Source organism: Chaetodon auriga, chromosome 11 (assembly GCF_051107435.1).
Source record: "Chaetodon auriga isolate fChaAug3 chromosome 11, fChaAug3.hap1, whole genome shotgun sequence".
Taxonomy (NCBI): domain Eukaryota; kingdom Metazoa; phylum Chordata; class Actinopteri; order Chaetodontiformes; family Chaetodontidae; genus Chaetodon; species Chaetodon auriga.
The window spans coordinates 15870243-15895220 of record NC_135084.1 but is presented as its reverse complement, the minus strand read 5'-3'; the positions used below and the strand labels follow the sequence as shown (position 1 = coordinate 15895220).

At 43.8% G+C, this 24978-nt stretch overlaps 1 protein-coding gene across 1 annotated transcript in view; it reads left to right on the top strand.

The window, feature by feature from the left end:
- Nucleotides 1-570: 570 nt before the first annotated feature.
- Nucleotides 571-24978, top strand: part of zcchc24 (zinc finger, CCHC domain containing 24) — a 33074-nt gene continuing 8666 nt past the window's right edge. The window contains exons 1-2 of the mRNA XM_076742665.1: nucleotides 571-1093; nucleotides 4415-4615. Coding sequence (XP_076598780.1) covers nucleotides 854-1093; nucleotides 4415-4615 — 441 coding nt within the window. The 5' untranslated portion in view covers nucleotides 571-853. The remainder of the gene's footprint in view (nucleotides 1094-4414; nucleotides 4616-24978) is intronic.

Below are 24978 nucleotides of genomic sequence, written 5' to 3'. Positions count from 1 at the left end.
GCCGGCCTGCCCCCCTCAGGTTGCTTTGGAGGCTGGAACATCTTTTCTGCTGGTGCTCACTGACAGTCGATCGAACTTGTTGCACACATTAAGAAATATTTTGCAATTTAAGAAACTATATGCGAAACACTGTTGATTTAGTGAGCACGTAGGCCTTCCCGACATGAACATAAGTCAGGTGGACGCACCAGAATTAGTCATTTAGTTGGATTTGCTGGACCTCTGAATAAAGCAAACACCTACGCACACACACACACACACACACACACACACACACACACACCATTTTCAACACCTACAGAAAAAGCAAATGTTATTGTCATAAATGTTACAAGTAAGTAATAAATGTCATCATATGGCTCATATTTAATCTGTTAAATTATTTTATTTCAGTAACTGATGCGGCAGAATCTTTATTAACCTTGCAGTAAAGCTAAACTGCCGGGATTGAAGAGTTTTAGCAGGCAGATGAAACATTTGTCTCATCCCGGAAAAACGTCAATGAATATTCATGAAATCCAGACGCTGATTGGCTGCGTGCTCGGTGACGCAGAGCCGTGTTCATTACATATTCAAAGAGCCCCTCTCTGCCCCGCTGCAATAAAGGCAGATAGCGGACCATGGGGAGCAGGGTAAAACTTTATATACTGACATGTTAGCGCAATGACTTTTGAGTAACATCTAACTGGGACGAGGCTCCCGGCGTGAGGAGGACAGGGCCCATAACGGGAAGAAAAAAAGGAGCACTTTGCCATCTGCCGGGGTACGGGAACGAAAAGCGAGACGGCAAAAGAGTTGAGAGCAGTCCAAGAACCAGCGGCGGAAAATCCAGTTTAGCCATTTGAATTGAAAGATGAGCTTGTTGTCTGCCATAGACACGAGTGCCTCCGTGTACCAGCCTGCGCAGCTTCTCAACTGGGTCTATCTCTCGTTACAAGACCCCCACCAGACCAGCGCTTTTGACGCGTTCAGACCCGAACCCAACTCTTCCCACCCGGATCTCAGTTTCAGCAAGACTCCCGCAGCGGCGGACTTGAGCTCTTCCCTGAACTCCAACTATCTCAACAACTTCTTTCAGCTGCAGCGGAATGAGGTGAAAGATGGCATGCCGCACACACACATGTGGGCTGTTTCAGACTGTGGTTGAATTTGCGACAGTTAGAGTCAGAGTTGGTGGATGAGCTGTTGGCTGTTGCACATCTGTGCAGCAAATGTTTTAGCATGTACAGCATGGGCTATTCTGGTCGGATGCACATAACCGCCATGATATTTCTAATATGGACAATCACTTCAAATATGCGGGTTATTAGGCTTTCGGGGTTTGTGGAAATACTCGTGATATCAAGTATTATCCAAGTCTTATCATACTTTATATAACACTAAAAATAAAGAGGTTACTGTAAATGCCAATTAGTCAGCACACCAACAGTGATAGTGTCTCAGTTTCACTATCAACTGACTTATGAGGAGTCTACTTTAGTAGATACTCTGACTGCAGGACGGATTGTTTAGTAGAAATTAAAATTTAATTTATGTAAGCTTATTTAAGCTTGATTAGGCAAGTTAGGATCCTGCTATAGAGTTAAAAGGCTGAACATCACAGTTTCTATGTTTTCAGCGTGCTGATGACTTCTGGTTCAAATTAAAGGTGAAAATATGCTTTAGTCAGGCATGTCTCAGATCAGAGAAATAAAGAGGGACAGATGGAAATAGGTGGCCCTGCACGCCTCTGTCTGGAGAGAGCCGGCCAGTGCAGCCTCCTGCTGAGGTCTGCTGTCTCTGACTTCTTCAAATAGACCCGGTTGTGCAAACAAAATCAGTCCTTGTTTACATATTGTCTATTTTTGTAGCGCTGTGTAATTTTAGGGACAAACATGCTGATAATGTATGCGGGGTGCAAACCTGATACTGCAGACCATACAGTGCAAAAAGGAGCCCACCACCACACCCCTCACACACACACATACATACATAGGGCACACACGCAGAGAAATAATCACATGCTGTGTGCAAAAATGGGAGTTTAGAAAACATGCAGCAGGTTTTCCAGTGTGTTGATTAGGCTGCAGTGAAGTTTCTTAGATCTATGTTACTATGTCACAATGTATTGGAGGCTCCAGGAAACACTAGTGGTGGAGGGATGGTGTATTCGCCATCTAAAGCCGGTGTCCATTATTATGGTGGTAACCATAGAGGCCTTTTGAAGTCATTTAACATGAAACAGTCCTCTGAAAGTTGGGTGTGCGTATTATACGTTACACGCAATTGTGTAATGCCACTCAATCAGCATGAGTATAAAGTGTTTCAAACTGAGCACATACAGTCTGGAAACGGTTGAAGGGATGAGGGGTAGAGGGGGTTGAGGGGAAGCATTTTGCAACTCACTTTTCTGGTTAAGCCAAGTAAAATAAACCGCTGCAGAGATTTGATGATGAAATGAGTAATGCAAAATGCGGTTGTTTTGGCACCGGGGGATCACACAGCCGTCTAATTAAAGCCAAATAGTGGTAAATTCATGAATTTGTTGTTGATTAGAAACTCATATTGTGGCACGAGTGGGCTATCGCTCACCACAATCTCATCTGCTGATAGCGTTGTGTAAATGTTTGTTCCTTCGTCTCCCTGAGTGTCTACTACTTAATTTGAGTTTTCAACATTTATAGCCGCTCTGGATTCATCTAGCTCTGTTGGAATGGAATTTATTCTACCTCAAATCACTCACTTCTAAAGTTTCCACCAGGCACCGCAGCCCTGGGTTTAACATATCGCTGTTTGATTGGCCCCTGCAGCAGTCACAGATCTGCTGCAGATCTCCTCACCTCCACTGGACACACAGGGACTGGAAGTGATACCAGTTTAGCCCTCATTGTGTTGGGCAACGCCTACACATCCAAGGCCTCACATGTAAACGCACCCTCTCCTGCTTGCTCACTCACTCACTGACAGACACACAAAATAAACAAACAGTCTCACCTCACCATTAGCAGATGTGTGTGAAATCGGCTTCCTTTGGTCTGACAGCAGGAGGTTTGAGGCCAGACAGGAGAAATGTGAGGAGCGTCAACTGAGCAAGGTTTCCTGTTTTGTATTTGTTAAAATAATTGAGCAATCTGCACTAAGACTTAAACTTAGCGAATACACAAACATGTACATTTCCACAAGGAGCGGTAATACGAAACACAGTAATACACAGAGCTAAAACACATGGCGGATGGAAAAGTTGAGAAACTGCAGAGCCGTAATGCTTGATTTACGACACCTACATGCAATAAATGAACATGAGTCTTGAAGCTGGAGCTGGTTAGCAAGACAATCTCACAGCCTGCAGATAAAGATTTGGCTCTCGGCCCCGGCCAGGTTGCCAAGTCTAAGGTTTCTGTGCCGTGCAACATTAAACATCGACAGTTACATCATTTCCCAGACGCAAACCTGTGCCCCCAAAAGAGACATGACTGTCAGTGATGAGGAGGGCTTGATCTGTGGATTTCATCATGCCGCTGATGTTTTTACATGAGAGTGCTGTCTCAAACATTTGTTATTAGTGCAGTTAAGCTATTAAATATCAAAGCAGATGTTTGTGTAGCTCCTTGTCCACAGGGGTTAATCACCTGACCGTCTGAGGATAAAAATGTCTGCACTAAAATCTGCATAATTTCACCCAGAGGTCAGTCCCTGTCTGTTTCTGGATTTCGTGGATTTGAACAGAGGAAGGCCTGAATGAGAGGGGAAATAAGGCACTGCAGGCAACGCTTTCCCTGATATTAATATTCAGACGGCATCTTCCGTGAATTCACTGGGCCTTGTGGCATGCAACACTGCGTTCTGTGGCTCCGAGCAGACTGCAAACACTGACCATGGCTAGTTTACCGCCAACAGTGCATGGTGACATTGCTGATGTTCCACAGGCTGGCGAGGGAACATGCCTCCCATCTTGTTTACAATGAGTCATCCTCTGTGAAGTCCTGTCTTTCTCTGTGGACATGCTCAGTACTTTTCCAGCTCATGAGCACAGCTGGGCCTCTCGCCAGATGTTCTGAATTTAATGAGAGAAATGATCTTGGAGGGATTTTTTTTTTTTTTTCTTCACTTTTTTTTTTTTGTGCAACAGAAAATAGGACGGAGAGCTCTCAAAGGAAATTGGTGATTAATCTCAACATATCTAACACTCCAAACCAGAAATGCAATATTTCATGTGATTATCTTGTATGCGGTTATGTCGTCCAGCATACTTTATGTCAACAAGTGACACTTTATGGACCTCTTAGGGATGAGACTTGAATTGTATGTGAATTGAGTGTGAAGGCGCCCCAGGATTGCTGTTTATCTTATGTACAATATGCGACACTTGACACATTTCACACAAACACTGTGAGGAACAGCGTGCTGAAATTGAACCCTGTGTGTCGTTTTGTAGGCCTTAAACAACAACGTGTATAAGAATGTGTCGCCCTACGGCTCCCTCAACAACATTGTGGATGGACTCAACTCCCTGACGGACCATTTCTCAGACCTTTCCCTTTCTTCAGAGCCAAGAAAACCCAACAAAAGACCCCCACCCAACTACCTGTGCCACCTGTGCTTCAACAAGGGCCACTACATCAAAGACTGCCCTCAGGTGAGACTCATAACATGCAAATATTACATAATCTAGTCCTCAGATGACACAAATAGCTTAGTGGTGGGTGTAGATACCTTTCAGTTGTTTGATTACTTAACCTTATGTTTTGCATTGCAGTAAGTGTGTGACTTTATTCTTCTTCAGTGTCTTTTCATTTGCTTCATACAAGCCAATGATGGCACTAAAAGCTGTGCTCGCTCAAGCCAATTCCCGTCTCTCTGTCTTTCTCTCCCTCTCTCTCGCTCTTTGGCTCTGCTCTGACCTACTTGTTAAACAGGCTGGCCTCTGTCTTCTGTAGTCATGTGTGCGAGTGTGTGTATGTGTGTGCTTGTGTGCATCTTAACTGCTGCAGCATTACACTGCAAGAAACCATCCGTTCCAACCACGATAAAATTAACCTGTTGGGCTGGCTCAGGAGTCAAAGGTGAAACTGTCTGTGTTTGCCTTTCATCATCATGTTAGCTGCGTTAGCATGTTTTCAAGAATCAGGGAAAAACTGTAACAGCCACCTTTTAAAGGGATATTTTAAGATACTACATTAATCCACAAAGTCACACTTGCAATACTCTGTCTTCATGTTTCCCACGGATTCAGTGTGATGCAGGGGGGGCGGTTTTGCAAGGCACCATGGTAAATCCACCTTGCCTGTAGCATGGAGGTTTTGAGCACTGCACACTAATTTGTGACTAATTGGGTGTCAGATGCTGTCATCTTCCGAAATCTAAACCCATCTTGGTAAGCACCAGGGGGATTTTAGGTTTTAAACCATCCCTGCCAATTTACTTTAAATGAGATCTGGGCAGAAATGTCTTTTTTAAGATTCAGGCCCTGCTTGGTAGCTTGATTCAATACTGCAGGTTGATGCAGGCAAGCAGTCACTCAACATCTACATGTAACTGAGAGAAAAACTTCTTCTATGGAATAAGTGATATTTTGTGGAGTTTGCAGGAGTTGTTGAGGAAGGAATGGACTATGAAATTGCTGTGGCGGATCTGTCATTGCGGTGTGATATAGAGGCTTGTAAACTCCGTGGCTGAGACTGCGGCCTGGAAGTGATCTGATTTCAATGGGAGCACAATGGCACTTTTCCTCCGGATTGAGGAATTTTTACACAGAGCCGTTTTTTTGTTGGACTCATGGTGCCTAATAATCTCCCTCCTCTCTGTCTGTCACCCTCTTGCCTCGCCCCTGTTCCTTCTCTCCCTTTTCCATGGGTGAGGTGCAATAGCCTGACTCCAGCCCCGAGTTTTGCATGGAATGGTAACGAGGAGCAGATGTGAGATTAAAATGCTTTGACTCGCTTTATGACATATGATGACTGGTCTCAGGAGGTCTGTAAAAGACCTGTGTACTGATGAAATATCTCCTGGACAGCACCAAACTGCAATGTGTGGGAATTAGATCATCCGTTGACAACTCCAACGGGAATTTTGGGTCGTAGTACATCATGCAACATGTAACTTTCGCCTTCCTTTTTCCTTTAAGTAATGCTGGAGCTGGTGATGTGAGCACTGATCAAATGATACAGATACTCAACACTAGGATCAGGTGTACATTAAGCAATACGTGATCTACTCTGTTTATTATTGCATTTCTAAAACCACACGCTGTGCACATTTAAACTGGCCGTCCTCACTGTCCCATTTAACAATGAAAAAGGTTTAAATGCTCTATTAAACAAAACCCTGTTGGCGGTAGAAGCTGTGAAATACCTTGTGCTATAGATGTAAGCATCCAGGCGTGGACCTCAAAATCACACTCAGCTGCCTTCTGGTTTGTGTTTCAGCTGTTCGTTAAACTGCCAACAGTAAGTCAAAAAGCAGCAAAGTCTCCAAACGGCCTCTGCACCTACACAGTTCAACACCATCTCAGTTATTTAGCTCTCCTCTGGGCTTTTTTCCCCCGTAAATTTACCTTCCATTTGTGCTACATCACTTACACTATTGCCCGGTCACCTGTCATTGCGTGCCTTGCCAAGGATAGCTGAACCTTACTGAACCAGCTGAAGACCCAAATAACAGATGTGACACACATCTAGCAATAGAAACATGAGTTTTTAATGGCAAGAGTGTTCAGCCTACCTATTAGCCAAGACTTGTGTCATTTTCCAAACAATATTTTCTTGTCCTACATTGCTCTGTTTCACAAAGTGCAGTGATTAATTGCATGGTCACGCGGTTTCTGGTATCCGCTTGCACTGGAGTGCATTTGACGATGAATGTGTCCCTGCAAATACATTGTCCTGTCCAGAGATGCTTTGCCAATGAAAACAGAGGCTCCTGCTTCACAGAGCGCCGATAAGTATGTCATCGTGGTCCAGCTTGGAGAATCACAGTCTGATGACATGTACAGTGTTCCTCTTCCACTTCACCTCAGCCTGTTTTATTGTGTTGTAATTTCATCACTGAGTTTCAGTAATAGTACATTTCTTCACAGTTGTGTTTATTTTTGAAAAATACTGATATTAACAAGTATGTGTATCTAAAGCTTTATATAGCTTATTCCTCAGTGCCATAGACTTCCATTGTCATCCAAAAACTTGCCTTGCTGTTGCAAATACTCATTAGAGCACCAAATCTGTGTTAATCCACCGCTGCAAATAGTCCCAACAAATGCATTATTTATACCTGTTTGAATAACGTTTGTGCTCAGTTCTTTCTGGAAATCACTTATTCTATTTAAAAAAAAAAATGAAACTATATATGTGAGACCTTCAGATTGACTTCAGTAGTAACCAATGGGCTTTGGGCTAATTCTTTAAATAGTAGTGCAGAGCACCTGCTTCTATTTTTTTCTTTTTTTTTTAGCCTTCATCCATCATGCACCAGTGCTGTTGTCATTCAAGGCTTGAAAATAACTATCAGTCTTAGAATTAAGTATTTAACAAACTTTAATTACTGCAGACTGAATCATGTTTTTATCCATTTGAAGTGATATAGAACTCATCAAAAGTTTATATCATATGCTTTAAAGTCACCTCACCTCTGCTGAACCTGAAGGAGGTGAAGGAGGTGAAGGACATACGGTGGTGGACCCATCGCCTCGGTCACTGCAGCTAATGGTTTCCTGACCCCTTCCTTTGCTTGGTCCTGAGAAAAGAAGAGTTAGGGCATTAAATAGTTGAGGTTACAGAAGTGTTTATGCATTACTTGAAATTTAAGCCTTTTTTTTTGGTTATAACATGTTAATATTGGAAGCGCTCAGAGGAGACTTGTGGCTGTGCTAAGAGAATTATTTTTCAGGGAACTCTTGGTAGTTGAGTGAAAGCCACAGGCCTGGCAGCAGCTGCCCAGTGCTCCCTGTCATGGGGACAGAGGTGTTATGTAAACTGGCTTTTATTCGGAAAATGAGGTCGCTCCCCCAGTTATGAGCAGAATGCCCCTCGCTGCCACGCTTTGGCCCCCCTCCAAGATGTCTTCCACTTGCACTCATGATTTGGTTCTGTTCAGTGGACTAATCCTCTCAACAGTTGGCCCCCTCCTCTGATTTGAGTGATAATAATAATGCATTCAATGACATCTTCTTGCTATGTGTCCCTGTAGAAAAATTAACTCATGGAAAATGTCTTCGCTGGAATGCAGGTTTGTGGGTATGTGGGGGTGGCTGCTGTTGCTGTGTGTGCTGGTGTGTGTGTTTGTGTGTGTGTTTTATGTGTGTTTCTGAGCTACAGTGCACTCCTGAGTTACTCTGCCCCATTCCTGGTTGCATTTCCCTGGTTCGGTCCTCCAGAATTATAGTTTCCTGGATATGTTGTTTTTATTCTTCTCAGAAATTTCTGATATTTTGAAACTGGTAGAATAGTTTTTTTTTTTTTTTCAAATAGAAGCTTAAAGCCAAAAGTAACATGACACTACTTCTGCTTTCACCCTTCACCCATTTCAGTGTGCAACAAGCAAATTTTAAGTGAAACACTCTTCATAAAGAAGCTCAGCTGATCTGTTTGATCAGGACAACCCCACGACTTTATAGGGAAGAGCCAGGCTAGCTGTTTCCCCTTGTTTCCAGTCTTTATGCTAAGCTAAGCTAACCAGCGCACGCCTGTAGCCTCATATGTGGCGGACAGACACGAGAGTGGTATGAAACTTCGTGTCAAAGTTGAATTTTGCTTTTAACACTCCAGCAATGAAAAAACTTTGTATATGTTGTATCATATTTTCATTGTGCGCGCTGCATAGATGCAGCTGGAAACGCCGCTTATGGTGCACAGATTTGTATTGTTTGGCCGGCTGTGACACAAATTAAATTTATGATACATTAAGCCAATGACTGCACTGGAATGTTCTGAATGTATCCATCTGTAAATAAAGAGCAGGGCACATGGAAGAGAAGCATCACACTTATTGTGTTGATCAGAAACACATGGAGCTCATTGATCCACATTCAAAGTGTTCTTTATTGCACCAGGACAATATGTCTTTTGTTCAGATCGTTATGCTGTCTGTTGAATGTGTATATCACATTTGTCCATGTGAGTTGACACGGGCCAAAATGTGTCCCATGTGAGGCATACGCCGATAAGTTACTGTACGCCGCTGAGTGAGTAAAGATGAACTTCAAAAGGATCCCTGGTTTGAGTACAAGTGCTGACATTTCCTCTCGTCCCAGTTGCTGTCAGTCAGTCGAGCCTTTGATTTGGTCATTCCTCTTTCCAGACGTGGAAAGAAACAAAGTGTATTTAGAGAAAAATTGTACTCGTACAAATTTGAGGGACTTTACTCAAATAATTTCCATTCTACGCAACTTTATACTCCACTGCATTTGTCTGACAGCTTCAGTCACTACTTACTTTTCAGAATACAAGTTTTCATACCCTTCCTGTCCTTTGAAAACCGTGTATCTCCCAATGTCTGATAAACTGAAGGATTAGGTGCTCCTTTATGGCTGAGAAAATTCTCCTGCTTCTTAAGCTAAACAAACTATTTAAAACCCTCTTTGATTCGCTGGGAAATGCATCATCACAAAGCTGAAGACAGGCCTGTTTTTCTGAGTTCATGAAAAGCGGACTGTGTAGAGACACATGGTTCCCACAGGACAGCGACGCCACAAGCATATGATGATTTTACAGATTGATGCATTGCTGTAGATTAAACTTGCCAGCAATATATAAAGTATTCAAGGGACCATTTTCCTACAGAATGAGTACTTTATTTTGATACCTTCAGTACATTTTGCTGGTAATACTCACATACTTTTGCTTTGATAAGGTTCTGAATGCAGGACTTTTTCTTGAAGTGGCATATTTAGGTCAGTACTTTTACTTAAATACAGGATCTGAATACTTCTTTCACTACTGCCTGCATCTCATCCAGCATCTAATCTGTATCTGTGACCATATGCCGATTACCGCGACGGACCTCACACCTCACGCGTTGGTAATTTCAGCTGCAGTCTGTCCTTTGTGACAAATGGTCACCATAATCTCCCATAACAGTGTCAACACGGAGCCCTGCGGCAGGCTGTGAAGTGAGGGCCTCTTCACACCAGAGGCAAATCACACTCTGAGTAATGTGCGACTTGCCAAAATGTGTGCTTTTCCTTTGGCCGTGGTGATAAACTTAATGACTTGTCATTACTGCAGCCCACTTTGTCTACCACAACAAACAGCAAGTGGTTGTTGTTTTGACGAAACGTTCTTGGTTCTAAATCTTCCAGGGCTGACAGAGCAGTGATCCCTTTCCGAAGAGGTTGGCAGTCGTGCTGGGATAATTGTGCAACCACTTTGTTTAAATGTTTCACTTTGTTGTTGTACCAGGCGACAGGGGGATAATGTGTCAAATACACATCGCGAGTTTATAATTTACCGTTGTTACACAGCACTGTCTGTGTGCTCTGCTGTTGGAAAACAAGTATTTTAGACCTGTGTGGGCACACCCAATTTCCAGCTGCATGTGAACTCTTAATTGAATTGGTCCGTAGATGAGTTGTGCCTTTTCACCGTGCACTTTCTCTAACTTTTCCCCTTGGTATTTATTCTGAGGAAGATTGTATAATAGAATAAACAGCAATTTTCTTCTTCTTTAGGGCACAGATAGACTTAATTAAAACCAAAAAACTTGGAGAAAATGAAGCATGTAATTGAAATTTGTGAAAAAGAAAATGCTTGAAGGTTACCAGCCGCACCATTATCTATTTTTCCCTGTTTTTTTTTTTCACAGTTCATATACAAGTCCCAGATGAATATTTGCTAACGGAGCGCAGGCTACCACATTCACATCTGGATGGTAGAGTGTTCCCATGGTGTTATACTGCCTCAGCTGTAATAGTTAATCAGAAACAGTTTAAGTGCCTTGAGTGTGGGCAACTGCGGAAAAAGCTGTCTTATTCACTTCACCCAGGTCATTTTAAACCAACACTTCTGTTCGTAACCTAGCCTGTAGCTTCCTGTAAAATCCACATTTTCCATTCGACAAAAACATTCCTGCATCTGAAGTCCAGTTTAATATTCCTGTGTGCAGCTTCTGTCCCATATTCAGCCTCTGGCAAAACATTTGTCGACCCTTGTATTGGAAACATGCTGTTAAACTGTCTGAAATAGCTTGCTAGTCTTCTTTGATAGTTCAGTGCTGATTATTCAATAGCTCAACAGATTATGTGGGCTTAACGTAGCTGGAGATGTTAGCTGTCCCCTGGAGGCTAATGTTCCTGGGAGGAGAAAGAACATAGAGCCTACATCTGTCCTTCAGCTTTCTAATCTCCATTTAACCAACCTCTTGCCTATACTGAAAGATATCTGTAGGGAAATCTTCTATTTACGTTTTCCTCTGCCTCCACCAGCTGTTTTCTGTCGTCTTTGTTTCGTTCTCTCTCTCTCTTCACGCATCCCACAGTTTGTTAACCCTGTCGATAAACAGTCTTTCGACACCGCAGTCACACTTCAGCATTTGTCATGAGGGAATGCTTCACATTTTGATCCCTGTACTCCGGGGCCAGTTCTGACACGGCTGCAGTTATTTGTTGTGGCAGACAGACACAGTTCGGACGTGTCACCGTCATTGCATGGAGCACTGTGGAGTTTATCTGTCCCAGACGCAGAGAAGGTATGGTCCCAAGGCCTGAGAGGGCCGCAAGAGCTGAGAGACAGCGAAAGGGGAGCGAGGGCACTTCCCCCGAAAGGAAATCAAAGTTAAAAGAATGATAAAAGTGTGGTTTCCTGCCAGCTGGTTTGTGTTTTGGACAGAAATCCCATTCTTCCTCTCTGATTTTGCTGAGACAACAATCACACTACTTCCTGTTTTGGTAACCGTGACACCTCTAACCCCGTCTCTGGGAGGCGGGGCGCTGTTACATGAACCACAGTCAGGTAAACCTACGGCTAATCGAGCGCTGAAACAACGACAGTGGAAGCTGCATCCTCAGGAGAAAGCTGCGTGTACCATCGACTGACTTAGTGTCAGCTTATCCTAAATCAAAAGATACGTTGAGCTTCTTATAGGTGAAGCTAAGATGACAGTAAGCCCATCAGTTGTCTCATCTCAGATGGATTTTGCACCTCCTATAATCTGATTAGTCCTTCCTTGCACTCTCAGACTGAGGAGATATTGTTTTGCTGATGATTCTATTAGCTTATTTTGGGCAACTTCAGATATAATACTCAGATGTTACCACTTTTACAGCAAAATTAGCCTGTACATGCAGGTTTTTTTTTAATGTGGGTAAACCTGCTAAACCGAGGCCAGTGACTCCTTTCCCATTGCTGGGAAACACAAATCACAGATGCCTGAGAAAACAGTAGAAAGCAGCACTTTGACAATGTTCCCCAATGTTTTTACTTCAGTCTCTCAAACTCAACGCCGGCTGAACGATTCAGCTCAAATCAGGAGAAGCTTTCAGGCCTCGCTGTCTTGCCCGTGTTGCATTTCGCACGATACGAGGAACAAAATCGTACGTTGTCCATAGACCGTAAAGAATGATAAATAATGTCCATGGATATTTACGCGGCAAAGTCTGGAACTTACATATGCGTCATCGCATTGCGTCAGAAAAAGGGTGATAATTGGCGTGTCCACCTGGGTGTCACGGTTGATAAATACCCGTGACTGCTGCAGAGTCAGTTGACCTGCAATCGAATGCCGATTGTAACCCTTTCCCACTGCAGACAAAAGCCAGATGTTGGTGGGTTTTCTGTCCAGTGTGAAAGGGGTGTATGAATCTTTTTTCCTGTCACACTGCTGAGCCAGCACTGTAGGCTGGAGTTAATAAAAGAAAATAAACAATAATGTGTTTGGGGCAGTTGCTTGTCACATTATGTAAGCTTGTCTTTGCAGCATGAGAGAAACCAGGTCACCGCTCATTTTAGAATCTAGTCTTGTCGTGTTCTACCTCTTTTATATCCTTTATATCTGATAGTACGTTGTTACCATTTTACCTTTCTACTGAGTGCCATCCCTCTTCTACAGCCAAAACACCGACAGTATACAGAAAACTGATCACACTAAAGAATGACGGCAACACCTGCAGTCACCTGCACAGCACTGACACTGGCTTGTGTTACAGTGTTGTGAGGGTCAGCAGCCATACGCCGAGGCTTTAGGAACTGGAACAGGATGGTTCGCTTTTCACTGAGGGGGGAGGGAGAGATCAGGGGGTCAAAGGTCAGATTCTCACTGCAGCATGATGTCCTGTTAGCACACCAGCGCTGGAGGGTTTTGTTAGCTTTTACTATATGCTAATGTTCTCTAATGTACATCAGTATTCTCAGCCCCCACATATTCTATATATATCCACCATAGACAGCGTGCAATGAACTAGATCTCATTATTCCAGTTTACAAGTGATTTTGCATTGCATTTTTTGATTGATGCAACTAGAGCTGCAAACACTAGCTGAATAATAATTTAGTTGATCAACAGAAAATGAATCAGCAACTTTTCATTCATTCGTTCGGTCATTTTTCAAGCAAAAATGGAAAACTTTGGATGCTTCTCAAATGTGAGAATTTCCTGGTCTTACAGTAAAGTAAACTGTACGGTGCACCTTTGGGTTTTGAGCTGCACCTTTTTCACTGTGCGATTATTCGATTAATCAAAGAAATAAGTGTCAGATTCATCGATAATGATTATAATGGTTCTGTTCATACCCACATGCAGCAGTCTGGCTTCGGATGATCTGCCCCCTTGGCATCTTGTTCCTTTCTCATGGCATTGTATAAAACCTAGCCGAGCATCTTTTACAGCTGACAAGCGCAGCTAATTGGAATTTAATCTGATTAAGCCACTTCACAGATTTACAGACTTCACAGACTCTTTACATGAAGTGTTTACCTTATTCTCTACGCCCTCATGCTTACCGTAACCCACTTTAACTCATTAGCTAGCTCGGAAAGGTAGAGGATGAAAAGGACTTCAGAATGGAGTCCCACACACCAAACCACCAGACTCACACATCCACATCAGACCGGCAAGTTTCGTGCTTATCTCCACTGGCTGATCGGTATGTGGTCGAACTAATTGCTCCTTGTAGCAGCCCCGATTCTCGTCACATGCGAACAACAGAGATTCTTCCGTGATACGAGACAGACGGACAGAGAGGACGGACAACCAGACGGACAGGCAGGGACACTGTGAGGCTGCGAGTGCTGGCACACAGGACTGGATTCGGTGTCAAGAGATCAGGGACTGACACTGCTGGCTTTGTGCTGTGCTTGAATGGGCACCTTAGGGTGAGACTGCGGTTCTGAATGGGCACCATTGGGGAAAGCCCAAGTGGTGGGAATGGAGGCTGGTAATTAAGGCAGTCATTGTATGTCTGTAGGATCTGTTAGACAGAGAGGTCAGGAAGGCAGGACTGTATTGTTCCCCCAGCAGGGCCCTCTCTGCATCACAGTGGTGCGTCAGACTCAAGTATGTTTGGATAGAGCCTTGGATCTTAAAGAGAGAGAAAAAAGAACTACAACAACAAACCACACAGGCGGTCCTATAGAGCCTGTTTGTCTGTATGTCAACATATAGACTGTAGGGGCCTCTTGTGTGGTTTTGATTTTGCAAGTGTTTTTTTCTCTCTCTCTTTTTATGTTTAAGTGTCTTGAAGTCCTTCTCTGGCAGGCTACCCAGGAATCAGGACTGTGTTAACCATAGATTAAGACTCAGTTGTGGTCAATATGTGATGTCACGGGGGGGTGTGTACTTGGCAGACGTGTGCCCGAATCAAGCCAACAGTACATTGTAGTAGTGGTGAGTTTTATTTATTTTGCACAAGTACAAATCAAGCAAAGGAGCTAAAATTAACAGCAATGAATAGAGAGAGGAAGAGTGCGCACGAAGGGCTTGTTCATTACTTTTGTTAAAGAATAGTATTCTCACTATTCATTGTTGGGGAAATGAAGATTTGATGTCTGAATTTGTGATGACTGCTGATGACTGAGGATTGCATATCTTGTATATGAAGGTACACATTTGCTGTCAGCCTCTTCACTGTCAAACTGTCCAGTAAAAGTAAAAAAGTGGAAAAAAAGTAGAAATGAAGCCTTTACCACCTGTTCCACTGGCAGGATCCTCACACTGCGTAGACTGCTCGTGCTCTGAAAAGTTTCGTGCATATGAACGTGTAATATCTGTTATTAGACTTTTGTCTTTCTTTATTGTACTATTAGATTTACTGACTTTTTTTTACTGTCACAGACTGTCTGTGTCTGCAGTTGTTATTGTCTGCCTTATTTTTTCACAAAACTCATGCCATTCTTCAGTAACTTGAAAAGTTTGGTCACTGTCCCTTTTATTTACCGTAAAACATGCATTTCATTTCGAAGCTTTTTCTGTCTCTCCTCTCTCTCTCTGTGTGCTCTGCCCTGTAGTGTGTCAGGAAGTTTCTGGCAGGGATGAGGGCTGGGGGGAGGTGCACCATGGGAATGTTTTTACTGGGTGACCCCTGATCTTCCTTCCAGTTGCAGCAAAGGCTCCGAAGGCCTGTCTCTGCTCTAACACTCACTCAGTTAGGTTACCAGAGACAGAGACAGGGTGAGCAGAGAGTGTCCTGTAAACTGATAAGACTTATCAGGGATGCTGGAGGCATGCAGACGGGCGACCATCCTCACTGTGAAAAACAGATGACCTACCTGTCAACATATTTTATTTTTGAGGAGTTATACAGAGAAAGAGCCTTTATAGCAAGAGCATTGAGAGGCCATATAGGGCCATAGGTCCAATATAGCACTGACACCAAGTGACACTGAGATTAGCAACACACGTGTGCAGTATATCCAGCAGAGTGACTACAGAAATATGCATAACGCACACATATACACACCCTCATAGACACATTCATCCACATACACAAAAGGCCTTACATGCAACCATTGACAGCAGTTGTATGACCATCCGGTGGCAGATGACAAGATGTTTTGTGCACCTCTGTATGCTCTAGCCTGCCACCCAACCTGCTCTTGTCATTCACTGGCCTGGTAACCCAACGCTGCCGTGCAGCTGCACAGCTCGTTGGGCTTAGTGGGACCGGGGCTAAGTCCAAGGCTAGGAGAGGGCAGGGGGGAAATTCACACCCCCAGCCCCACTTAGCATTAGCCCTTAACGCCCTGTAAATATGGCAAGTGTAGGAGTATGGTAAACTTATCTTATGCCTGTGAAAAGAAGCAGCTTCCATGTCAAGCCGGCGCATTGATGGAGGCGAGCTCCTGGGTTGAACCAGGACAGATTCCGCAAGTAAAGGCCCAGTTGGCTGATGCTTGTGTTTTCTATGAATGAAGCATGACGAGAAAGAAAGGTGTCTGTCAAAAACATCAGCTTTTAAAACAAGAGAGTGTTATCGGTATGAAGCACAACACCCACATGCTTGACTCTCAGGGGAATCCATCAGTCATCCAAGAACATGACACTGAGATCCGTAGCCGATTAGGGAAGCTGGGTTGTGGAAATCTAGGAATCTGGGAATAGGGTTTTGGCAGAGAGTGTGCTGGCATGGTGATATGCCTCTGCAGCTGTCTTGGATGTGAATGACGTGGGTCTGTTACTGAGGAGAAAAACTTTGACATGCACACACATGCACATACGTATGGCTTGGACTGGTCTGTGGGGGCAACATCAGTATTTAAGTCTTTTTATTTTTGAGCGGGGAGTTCCTTGAAGATGAATGTCCTGGTTGGGTAAAATCAAACAGAAGCGTATTAATTGTCAGGACATTGAAATCAGCTGCTCGCAACAACTCATAATACAAGACCTCCACCTCCAGTTTATGAAAACAAGCAGAAATTGCAGGTCACCGAGTTTCATTTGCAGGCGAAAAACATCATTAAAGATGACTTAGCTGAGATTTCTTTTAATCTAAATCAACAGATCAGCATATATTGGGCCAATTTCTTTTTCGCAGTAATTGAATGCTGCATCGCTTCCTACGACTGGAAAATGTTTTACGATCCTCCTGCTAAACGAAGACGCAGGCTGAAAATCCATTGTCAAAAGTCAAAACACATGGATGTTATTGGCCAGTAAAAAAAATAAAATAAAAAAGAGCTAATCTCATTCAACTGATAAAAAATGTTCCTCTTGGGTGTTTTGGGGGGAAGTTGACAATCTCGTGTTTTCCCCCCGCCGTACGTGTTTGTTTCAAGCGCGGCGATCCTGCCTGTATTTCTTTGCTCGTTGTTTTATTTGAAAAGAGCACATGCAAGCAGAATTGAAACCATAACACTTTTATGATCCTGCACACTGTTCTTGTAAATACACTTCAGCAGTTTCTCAGTGGGCATTGATGACACGTGAAAGCATGAAACGCCGTTTCTGGCACAGCCTCTCCACTTATCTACGTGACTGACAGCTGTGGGATGTTTTATCTCTGGAGCAGATGTCTTGATTTACCTTTTCCCTGTGTGATATCTCAGCATGTCAGAGAACAGACTAAACACAAGTGACCGGCACAGTTACCGGACTTCACTAGAATCTGAGAAAAGCGAGATGCTCGTTCTGTTTCGAGATCTTTGCTGACAGCATTTTGTGTGCGTGTGTGCTGTGGCACGATATCGGCCTCTTCCAGTAGAAACACACACACACACACACACACACACACACACACACACACACACACACACACAGTGCACTTACTCTGCCAAGCAGAGGCCATTTCCTAGAATGAACTATTTTGGCGTCTCCATGGAGCTGGAAATGGACTTGTGGTTATTCTTTAAAACAGTTGGAGTGGTTGTCCTCTTGAAATCCTCCTCTCTGTATCACAGTGAGATAACAAACCCATTTATAAAGACTTGTGATCACGGCGGTTAAACCCTGAAAGCCACAGGGGAAAAACTTGTAACCCTGAGCGTCGCTGCTCACTTTAAAATATTTAGCTTCAGGTTATTTTAAAGACACTGCTGCCCACCTTATATAGACTGCACTGGCGATATTTGTTGCACTGTTTCAGGTCCACGTGGCTTCGTGAGCCCTTCAGGAATTACTGCCTGTTAAGACTGAAGCTTTCAAATAGCTGTGGATTTGATTTGATGCTAAGTTTGTCATGTTCCTTTCCACATAACGCGTTGTATCTACTTTCTGCTGCTTCCCTCACCTGAGAGAGAACAAATGCAGCAAAAGACGTCAGGAAAGCACAAACGCCTCATGGGTATATTTAGACCTGGAAACAACTGGGATGTGCTATTGTGAGTAAACCGCTTTTTATAGGGTAATGAAATGTCAAGCACATACGAATAGCTCAAATAAAGAGCTTCTAGAATATGAGACCTTTTTTCAAGAATAGCACCCTGACCCACATTGGTGCACAGCAGGTTCAGACGAGCGAGTGACTGACTAGTGATGGGAGAAGTCGTCTCCACTGAGCCCACATACCATTGGCTGACTCACATAATGTATCTTTGTCTGTGAGTCTATTTTATCAACACATAAATGCATTTCCACATTATAGACTGACATGTCAGAGTGTTTTTGAAGTGTGTGTGTGTGTGTGTATACATATTTTGCACCCAGTCAGAGGAAAGTTCTACAGACAGCATGTCTCTGCTTGTCACCACGCTGAATGAGACGACTGAGTAAACCTGCACTTTTAAACAGCTTTAATATCTGTTTGTCTTAATGTAGCTCAGTAGTATAGAAATCAGTGAGCGTGGATGACAGATTATATGACAGACACATTGCATTTTCTAGTAGAAAAGAAGCAGCAGTGTTGGTGAGATTAGTATGTACTGAGAATGTGCTTTGGCATTATAATTCAGTGTCAATAGAAACAGAATTGTGTTTTCAAGCTAATACGCCAGATATTTCCTATCCATCTTCTTAATTACCAGAATTTGCATGCGTTCGTGTGCTTAGCGGTACAAGCGTTAGTGTGTGCACAGACCCAAGCGTGTATGACTGAGGTTATGTGCACTACATGATTGTGTAATGCTGCGGTTTATATTTAGAGACAACTGTACAAGATAAGAATGCTTATCTCAGCAGTTGTAGATGTGGAGCTGTGCAGCAACGGAAGGAATACGAGGCCGTTATGAGCCACAGTGATCCCCACCATTGTGGTTAACGCACACACACAGGTCTCTGTCGCTTACTTTGAAGTTATTAAACATATAGCTCGACATGCACTTTTTGTTGAGCTGAAATGAGAATATTGTAAGTCTCATTATCAACACTGGAAAATGAATAATGCTGAGTCAAACCACATGCATGGTGAAAACATTCGTGTTCATATAATAGACTTTCTTCTCTGCTGCAACAGGTTGGAGACACAACTGCAAAACCCCACTGGCCTCTGTGGTGTGTGTTTACAAGCCCCATAGAGTTTGCCTAAGTGTGAGGTTCAGTGTTTCAAAGCTCCATGAACCACGTCTTGGAGGTCCCATCTGTACTGAAAAAGACCAAACCACATGATTAATAGCTGTATGGTTACTGAAACACTATTATGAAAAGTTCAGGAAATATTTCCCTGTCGTGTCTCAGAGAAGGATCAGGCACGATTGATGCTTTGATCTTTTTTGATGTTTCACAGAGGAGAGCCGGTTCTCAGGTCGAAACCACATCCAGGTTCCCGCTTCTCCCCCTTGTAGCATTCATCAGACCGCTAAGGCTAGCACGCTAACTGAAACCACATTAAAGCAATTAGAGGCCTTATCAGAAATGCTACGGTTAATGAGCAAACCAAACAAAAACTCCAAAAGACTCAAAGCTAACATTGTGGACTGAACCCCATCCGCTGTATCTGTCAATCTATCTCTTTCTGAACTGCAGCCAAACCAAATACAGATCCTGAGATGAGGACACGAGAGCAGACGCAGATTTGTGCACGGACACGCTCGCGCTCACACACGCACACATGCGCGAGGAAACGCAATACACACAGGTTTCGGGGCGGTTTGGTGTTCTTGTGTTGCTCTCTGAGTGATGTCCTGGGGGATGCGGAGAGGCAGAGCGGGGCCTGAGCTCCTCCGCTGCTTCTTTGTTTACGTTGATGGTTTCCAGATGCTAGCTAGTGATCGGAGCGCTACGGAACGCTGGGGAGCAGCCCAGCAGTTTGGGGCTTGAGCCAGCAGGCCAGGATTAAGGCAGCTCTATCTGGGATACGTGAAAATCATGGCTTTGCTTTGTAATAACTTTGCAATTGTTTCCAAAGGCTGAGAGAGTTTGAGAAAAGCAATTATGATCACGTTGCATGAGGTGATTTTGAATATAAAAGTGCCACAAAGACTGTCCTCGTTAATTGGGGCGACACATGCAACACACAAGGTCTTAGGTCATTAAGTGTAATTATTAGTCACAAACTGAGACTGATTGCATCTGACTGTAATTAACATATTTGTTTTACTCAGTAATTTGATTGTATGTTTCTTTAAACCGGCTCCAGCCTGTGGCAGCATGAGTACATTGTCTGTCTCTTCTGCGCAGCCCCGCTCGGTGGAGATTGTTTTTATGAACTGAGGTGCATTGTGCTCGAGCGAGGGGCAAATTTATCACTTAAACAGCACACCTGTTCCTCCCGTCACTTTCAGCCCCAGCCACTTTTCTTTACAGGCATTAGAAAGAGACAGCTGCACCAGCAAAGGAGCCGTCCAGAGAGAGAGAGAGAGGTGAGAAAGATGGCAGCGAAAAAGAGAGACGCACAGAAAACAGTGGCTGTATTTAGAGCTTGTAGTGCATGGTGGGATTGATAAATAGTCCCCATAATGCACCTGGCTGAGGTTCTGGCATGGGTTTGGGGCTGTTTAGTCCAGCAGCGGAAACGGCCAATAAAAAAATGCTTGTTCTGTGTGCAGTGAGACACAGCTGAGGTGGCGACAGTGTCATTCTTGTGAGAGACTTGAAGCAGTGGCCATCTGCACGCCCTCACTTGGCCCTCAGTTCTGCCTAACAGGCTGAGCACTGCATCCTCAGATCTTTATTCTTTAGTCGCTGTTTTGTCAGATAACCCGGGTCACGATGGCCAAGGATACGACGATTTAACGAAGAAACAGCCAGAAACAAAACACACAGCTCCTGGTGAATGAGCAGGATCAAAGAGAGCTTTCTTTGTTTTCTTTTTTTTTCCTCTAGGTGCCATGTGGACAGGAATAACACATAGGGTAACACAACGTGTGAAAGTATGTGACTTTTTTTTTGCATATTTTTCATGTCTCACATCTGAGTTGCCTCTTGATGTGGTCAAACCAAAACCAAAGTGTGCACCAAGACTTATTGTGCAAGTATTATTTGCACCGAATGACCCGTCAAACGTTTCTTCTCCTTCTAGTGTGGTCTGACAAACAACCCCGGGCCATTCCTTTTACAGTGTATTTCTCTTTGCTGTGAATGGGAGGCTTATTCTGTGACTCACTGACCTGTCTGGGTGTCTCAGTGATCATGTAACTCCACAGTGCGCAGATGGGAACATCAGATCACGCCGAAGAATCTCACAGTATCGTAAAGGACATGGAGTCTGTGAACTCATCGTTTCTCTCTTCAGATGTTTGTTTGTTCAAAGGTTCTGCATTATTCATAAATGGCTGAGCTGCACTTACCAACAAAGACCCTGCTCTACAAATCCAGACCAGAGAAGTGGTTGCATACAATTACTACCAACCATTTTTCAAAGCCTCAAAGTTGTTTTACCGACCAAATCCCTTGTTTTCTCATAGCAGCAGACAAACCGCTGAATGGCATGTGACATTTGTATAAAAAAACCCAAGCTTTACTGTCAGCGCTGTCTGCTCGGATTTGTTGTCCGTGGACTGACTGTGGAGCCCATATCGACTGTAGGTAGATGTCTCCTCTAATATGTGGAGAAAGTAAGAAATCCCACATCCACAACCTTGAAAGCAGCGGTCTTTTAGAATGACTCCTCTTAGGTTTGGCTTGGAAGGGACGTCTAATATTAAAACCAAGGATAACCTATCCTGTTGCAGGAGACGGAGGATTAAGGGTTCAGGTTTTTGGGGCGAGTCTCTGAGAGCACACAGTCTGGTGTCTGTGCACTGGTCATTACTCTTAGCCTGGAATGTAAGATCAACACAAATGCAAGATCACCTTTAGGCCCCAGACAGTGGTCTGGACCACATTTTCCCAGTGGTCAGTAATAGACATCTTTTCATGGTTTACACTGGAGCAGAATTTCAAGATGGTTTTGTGGCAGAACGATATTCAGACTGCGCTTTCAGTCAGATGCCTGGCCTGCATACCTTTTCAATCAATTTCATGGTATTAACTGAATTACCCTGAAACTTAAAGACATTGCAGTGGGTGTCGTCTAGACCGGGATTGCTCACTTAAACACACCTCGTCAACCTCGGTAATCTACCTGCAATAGTGCACATGCTTCAAATTCCTGATAGCGCTCTGTTTGTACAACATATGTGTCTTTAAAACAGCCCCCCCCCCCCCCCCCCCCCCCCCCCCCCGCAGAATCTGCATTCCTCCACATGATAATGAGTCCAATCCACTGTAGTTGTGGCCAGAGCTACAGCGGTTAGTTAACGCTGTTTTATCCCCCACCTCTCTCTCTCCCATTCTCTGAAATGTATGGCCTAATTGAAAGCAGAGCCGCGATTTTACGACGGCTCTCAGTGTTTCTGCCCCTATGGAGGCCATCTGCTTTGGATTTAGATTTCCTCCTTCTTCTCTCTCTTTCTCTCAGTTTCTCCTTGCCTTTCTCCACCCTCCGCAGAGGGGCTGATCGGAGGGTCTCTCCACAGTTGGCTCGGGTGACTGTGGTATTTGCCCTTTTTTCTTTTTCCCCTTGTGTTTGTGTGATTCTAGAGGAGCAGGCTTTGAGACCTCCCTTCGTTACAGAACCCTCGAGGAGCACGAGGCGTTAATTCCTTCTCGGCCTTAATGAGCTTTCTCCTGTTCCTGTTCGTCTTGTCCTCTCGTGTCTCATTTTTGTCTCCCTTTTTGTTTTACTGTCTCTTGCACAGCTCTGTTTATTCTATTTAATGCAGTTTGTGAGCTCATTAATCCTGCGATATAAGCCAAAGAATGATCTGTGTCCTTGTAGCAGGGCTAAACTCTTGAGTGGGAGTAGTGCAGGAAACTGAACGCCGAGACTTTCCAGTTGTGTCTCAGGAGTGCATGAAAACCTGTGGATGTGGAATTTGTTGAGTGTGTGTGTGTGTGTGTGTGTGTGAAAGGGGACAAGAGGAGAGAGAAGAGCATTGTGTGTGGCCATGTTTTGCGTAGAGATTGCATCAGTGAATGTGTGTATCACGTGTGTATATGCTTCATTTAACAGTTCACTGACCCGTAGTGTGTGTGCATGTGTTTGTGATATGATGAGTCCCTGCTGTGATCTGGACCAAAGGAGGATGTGGCCAGCTATTTGTGGTTGTGGAGCTACATTGTCTTCTCTATGGACACTGTCCTCCACACACACACACACACACATTGACCCCTATTTCAACATGAGGGGCTCTTGCCTCGGGGACATAAACAAACATTGACTCAATGCAAGCCGGCACCGTCAGAGTGATATGACAAACACCGCTCACCATCTCCTGACACGGACGCCATCAACCGACTCGCTGTTTTAAAGCTTCGCTTCCACTTTGTGGACACCTAAAACGCTCTAAATGGTTCCGATTTGTCCATTTAGCTCTTACCCTGGCACAGGCTTCAATGGCTTTATTTGTCGAGAGCAAAGGAAAACAAAACACATCCTCCTGTGCAGGCTCATCTCCAGAGTGTTTTGTGGTGGGATGACGCAGTTCCTTCAAATTAGTCATTGTGCCGTGTGTATTGTGAATGGTTTGTAAATGTTGCTTTAAAGGCAGCAAAGCGTGGTTATTTTCCTGGAAATCAAGCCGAACTAAAACATTTACTCAGTCATTCCAGTGTTTACAGCTGAGGGTAGTGATTTGTAATCATTGCACCAATGTAAATGGAAAAGTAGGCCCTGTATGTATGTGAAGAAACCCAAAGCCCCCTTCATTAGCCGCTGCCGTATTTCTCAGCCTACCTCTGCCGGCAGTGGTGGCACAACAGTCCAGATGTTGTTGTGACATTCGTTCCCACGTGTTTTTGGTGTCCATTGGAATGTGCAATACCAACTGCGGTTGTAAAGTTTATGACTCCAGAAGCAAAACTCGCTCTTCATCTTAAGACCTCCATGAGAGGCAACGTGTTGCAATGGCCTGACCACAATGTGAGGATAATACTCAGATTTATAACTCCAAATGTCCAAATAAGGTCTGAGTTACTTTGCACTTGTGCAATTTAAATTTGTACGTGCTGTACGTTAGGCAGAGGTGATATGTTTTACAGAAGAAATTGGTTCATTCAAGGCATTTTTTTCTTGTTTTGCCAGCTTACAGACCACATTAAGAATGTATGAAGTGCATTAATGTGATGTTATTCCCAAGCACGCTATCAAATACATTAACAGTCAATAGGGCTGCATCCAACTTTTATTCAACCATCAGACCTTAAACCCAAACACATGAAGTTTATGATTACAGAAGGCAAAGAAAGGCTTCAAATCCTCTAAATGGGAAGATGGAACCAGTGATTGCTTGACATTTTTCTTGAAAAATGACTGAAATGATCAATTATCCAAATACTTACCGATACATTTTTGGACAAATTTTCAGCTAACTGATTACTCACCTGATTCTTTCAGCCCTACATTTACATAGACACTGTTGTTCTATTTCAAAAATGCATTAACCTCCCGAGGCCACGACTGACGAACCAAATCGTCAACTTTGCGTCTACTTTTTCATCCGCATTAGAGAGAAAATCCATTTGCTGTGAGCACATTTGGAGCATCTTCAAATTGATTGCAAAGGGGGGGGGGGGGTTGTATCGAATCTGAAGCAATCAGCTGCAGACGGAGCATGAACTGCAGCCAAAGGCCAAGGCCAGACCCTGGAAACAGCATGGAGTGGGAGAGGAATGGTCATGAGGAGGATGAGTGCTGTTTCTGTCCTCCTGAGTCCTGGCTGCAGAGTC